Source organism: Phodopus roborovskii, unplaced genomic scaffold, assembly GCF_943737965.1.
Source record: "Phodopus roborovskii unplaced genomic scaffold, PHOROB, whole genome shotgun sequence".
NCBI lineage: Eukaryota > Metazoa > Chordata > Mammalia > Rodentia > Cricetidae > Phodopus > Phodopus roborovskii.
The window spans coordinates 9,216,163-9,220,042 of NW_026126541.1; the positions used below are offsets into that span (position 1 = coordinate 9,216,163).

The 3,880-nt window shown below is 39.7% G+C and overlaps 1 protein-coding gene across 1 annotated transcript; it reads right to left on the reverse strand.

The window, feature by feature from the left end:
* Positions 1-2,306: 2,306 nt before the first annotated feature.
* On the reverse strand, positions 2,307-2,902 carry LOC127233523 (protein patched homolog 1-like). The gene has a single exon (XM_051200026.1). It carries the CDS (start codon positions 2,823-2,825, stop codon positions 2,307-2,309), a length of 519 nt encoding a protein of 172 aa, XP_051055983.1. The 5' UTR covers positions 2,826-2,902.
* Between the last annotated feature and the right edge of the window lie 978 nt (positions 2,903-3,880).

Sequence of the window (3,880 nt, forward strand, 5' to 3'; positions counted from 1 at the left end):
TAATATGTAAACAAAATTATTTGAGTAACTGTTATGTCTGAAATCTATAAGTTTCTCATAGTAAGTAATGTCTTGTTCAGAGGTCAGTAAAATTCTCTATTCAGTGCCCATGCAGAGATAATGTGGTTATAATGTAATCAGCCTTGGAAGAATAAGAAAGGCAGAGCTGTTGTCCCAGTTACATAACTATCACCCTCTTTCTCTGAAAGACACAGAAGGAAGTATGTAGGTCTACTTGCACTATTCACACCAATATGAATAGTTTTATTTCTTTGGTAAAAGTAAATACAGCAAATAATATATCAACTTAGATGAGACTTAAAGAGGCAATGGAGTTTCTTTACCAATCTTAAATATTTTCAAGATCACATATATTTCTATATTTAATATTTACTAAGCAGCAACTTAGGCAGGACATAGCACATGGTGTAAGACACCTCAAAGGGAATTCGACCTAACCATTGCATTCTATAAACCTTCTGCAATATAACTAAAAGATTATTTTTGCAGGCAGAAACACTGACTTCTTGAACTGTTACCACATTAAATTTGCATGATGGTAAGACCTCATTTCAAGTCCCAATTTAACATATCCCCATCCATCTGTATGACTTAGGGCGGGAGAGAAGGAGGGATAGGGAACTGGGATCAATATGTAAAATAAGAAAAATAAATAAAAAATAAAAAAACAAACACTGAGTGCTGTCTCTCACTTCTTTAACTAAGCACATAGCAATTAAGAATGCATTATCTGCTACATGCCTTATTAAAAAGTACTAAGAGGAGAGAACAGTTAAAAATTGTGATGTAAAAGGATAACTTAGAGAAGGAATTTCTTTATCATCTGAGAAATAAAATGTCAATAGAATGTGATTAAAGACCCACTTAGGTATCATGAAGTTCTCAGTAGGGTCTTTATGACTGATGCCAACTATATATATTCTAAGGTACCAAGTAAACTAAGCATAAATCTTACAGAGTAATTGCCTTTTAGATAACATACCCCAGGCCTCAGAATTTATTTCCCCCATATAGTGCCTAAACTTTTTTCCTTCATTTAGACATGATGCCAGGGTAACAAAACTGTAGTAAATATATTAAATATTTAATAGTAAAGTCTTTGTGAGTGTTAGGATGCACATGGCTAAGGTAATGGAGATTATCAAATGAAAGGATAGAAAAGGAAGCAAGTAGGGTAAGTGTAAAATTAAAGCCCCTCTCCTCTAAATCTTGCCGTATTTTAGAGTTCAGTTAGTGTTCACCAGTCAGCTTACAGAGAGTTTGAGTCATTTCAAAACCAGAAATGAATGGATAAAAACTGCTTAGGAATTCATGTCAGGGAACAGAGCACTCATAAGGAAGTAGATAAGTAGAGAGTTAGAGCAAATATCAGGTCTATCTGATAGATGCATATATTCATAGCTGGCTATAAACTGGCCCTAGGCGTTCTTAAATGAGTTAAATATCTCCTGGTTATGATTTACACTCACTGTTGTTGTGCAGCTCCCTTGTCATTGCAATAAACTTAGTCTATCTTTACTTAGATGCCTACCTCTACTGGGGCTGGAGATCTGTTAGTGAAGGAAGGGTGAGGGGCTGAGCACCAGTATTGGGTACTCAGAAAGGGCCATAGAGAATTTTTTTTTAATGGGAGATGGCGATATGTTAAGGGGATAAGAGGTTAAGAGAACTTGGTGCTTTTCGGAGGTTATCTGTTCAGTTCTCAGAACCCACAACAGGTACCTAACAACTCTTTGTAACTCCAGTTCTAGGTATGTGGTGCCTATCCCAGCTTCCCTTGGTATCCATACACACATTGCTACAGACACATGGACAAGACAACACACACACACACACACACACACATACACACACACACACGGGCACACATGATAGGGGTTGTTCATCTCTCTCTCTCTCTCTCTCTCTCTATATATATATATATATATATATATATATATATATATATATGTTGCTCTTATTTGTTGGTGAATAAACCTGTCTGGCCAATGAGATAGGAAGGTAGGCAGGATTGAGATGAGAATTCTGGGAAAGGTAGGCAGGGAGAGGCACCAAATTTATTTCCCATGTAGCAGGCAAATGACTAGTAGGCCAACAATTCTCTGGTAAGTCGAGACTGAAGGAGAGCACCTTCTGAGTGGAATTAGGTGCAATGCTTTGGTGAACCATCTCCACATAAGTCCTTTGCCATGCCTCCAGGATGGCTGCTGCCCTATCCTCATTCCAGTTGATATGAGGGAAGTACGCATAGCCCCTGAAGTGCTCATACATTTGCTTGGAAGTCATTAACTGGAACATGGTCTGCAGGGTATGACCAGTTTTCCAGTGGCATTCTTGACTATGTCACCCACAATCAACTCCTCCTGCCAATGCATATACTTCCTGGATAAACCTTGACATCCACCATTCAAAACAAAGGCCACATCAAGAGGTTTGGTTGAATTTTTGTTGGTGGCTGTGGTGGGGCAATCTGGGTCGGCTGGGTTGAGGCAGGGCTGGTACATGTACCCATGACCAACTTCAACTTTATTCAGCATCTCCTCCCAGCTGTCCACTTGGTAGTTTATTTTCTTTAACTCTTCTAGGAATTCCAAGGGGTCAAAATTTGTCCATCGCAAAGGAGGCTTACTTAGGAGGTACGCTGTCCCCGACTGCAACTTCACCCCTCCCCAGAAGCAGTCCAAAGGTATAATGATTAAGCAAGGGTACATGTATTCTATTATCTGATCCATGTAACCTGTCTCTGTGATAAGTTCCCCCGATTTGTAGCACAAATGTTCCAACTTCCATTGCCTGTTATACATGTAGCCGTGCACATGGCTGGCCTAGAGTGCTGAGTCCAGGTGTTGTAGGAGGGCCTCTGTGGTTAGGACATTAGCGCCTTCTTTTGGAGTCTGTATCATGAGTTGAGGATTAAATATTGCCTCTTCTCCTATCTTCTGCAGGGTATAATTATCGACTCACTTGTCCACCAACTTAAGACAAATGTTTTTTTCCCCCAGAGTTGAAAGCTCTCCAAAACAGGATCACACACGGGGCTGCCTCCGCAGGCCTGTGCATCAACAGCTGCCCATATCCACTATTTCTCTAAACAGTCTGTTATTCATTTTAACTATCAATCTAGGCCTATGACTATTTATAGAGTTTTGACAAAATACACATTTTTTGTTTCCTTCTTTCATGTTTGATTCAACTTCCTTCAATAGTTTATCATCCAGAGCGGTATGAGTTTTTACAATAGGTGCAGAATGTTCTAATTGTCTTTGTGGGAGATTGTCCTCCATTGTAACTGGGACGTTCAGACCACATTTGACATGGTGACCTTCAATAGGCCCCCCCAAGGAGTTTACCAATGGTAAAGGGTTTCCTTGCTTGTCTCTGGTCGATCTACATTCATTGGTCCAGTGTTGGCCTTTGCCACACCTTCTACATAACCCAGGAGGCTGAGGAATTCTTTTCAATTCATTCCTGGGAGAGTTATTTCTAGAAATAATTTGCCTACAATTTCTTTTTAGATGTATCTTACTACAGTTAAAACATCTGACATTTTGATATCTTTTCAAACCTTTGAGATGGCTTCTCCTACCCAAGCTTCAGTGTCACCATAGTTAAGACCTCTGTTAACTTGATGTTTTCTCAGACCTTTAATGAATAAAGCACTGTTGGCCAATAGGAAAGAAAGATAAGTGGGACTAGGAGACAAGGAGGATTCGAGGAAGTAGTAAGGAGGAGTCAACATGGAGAGACTGAGGAGAGCAGACACCGGCCCCACTCCCCGGTAAGATGAGACCACGTGGAAATACTTAGATGAACAGAAATGGGTTAATACTTAAGACAGAGCTAGCCAATAAGAAACTAG

Excerpts from the sequence above, each read along its gene's own strand:
- LOC127233523 (XM_051200026.1), bottom strand. The coding sequence starts at position 2,825 with ATGTATAACAGGCAATGGAAGTTGGAACATTTGTGCTACAAATCGGGG.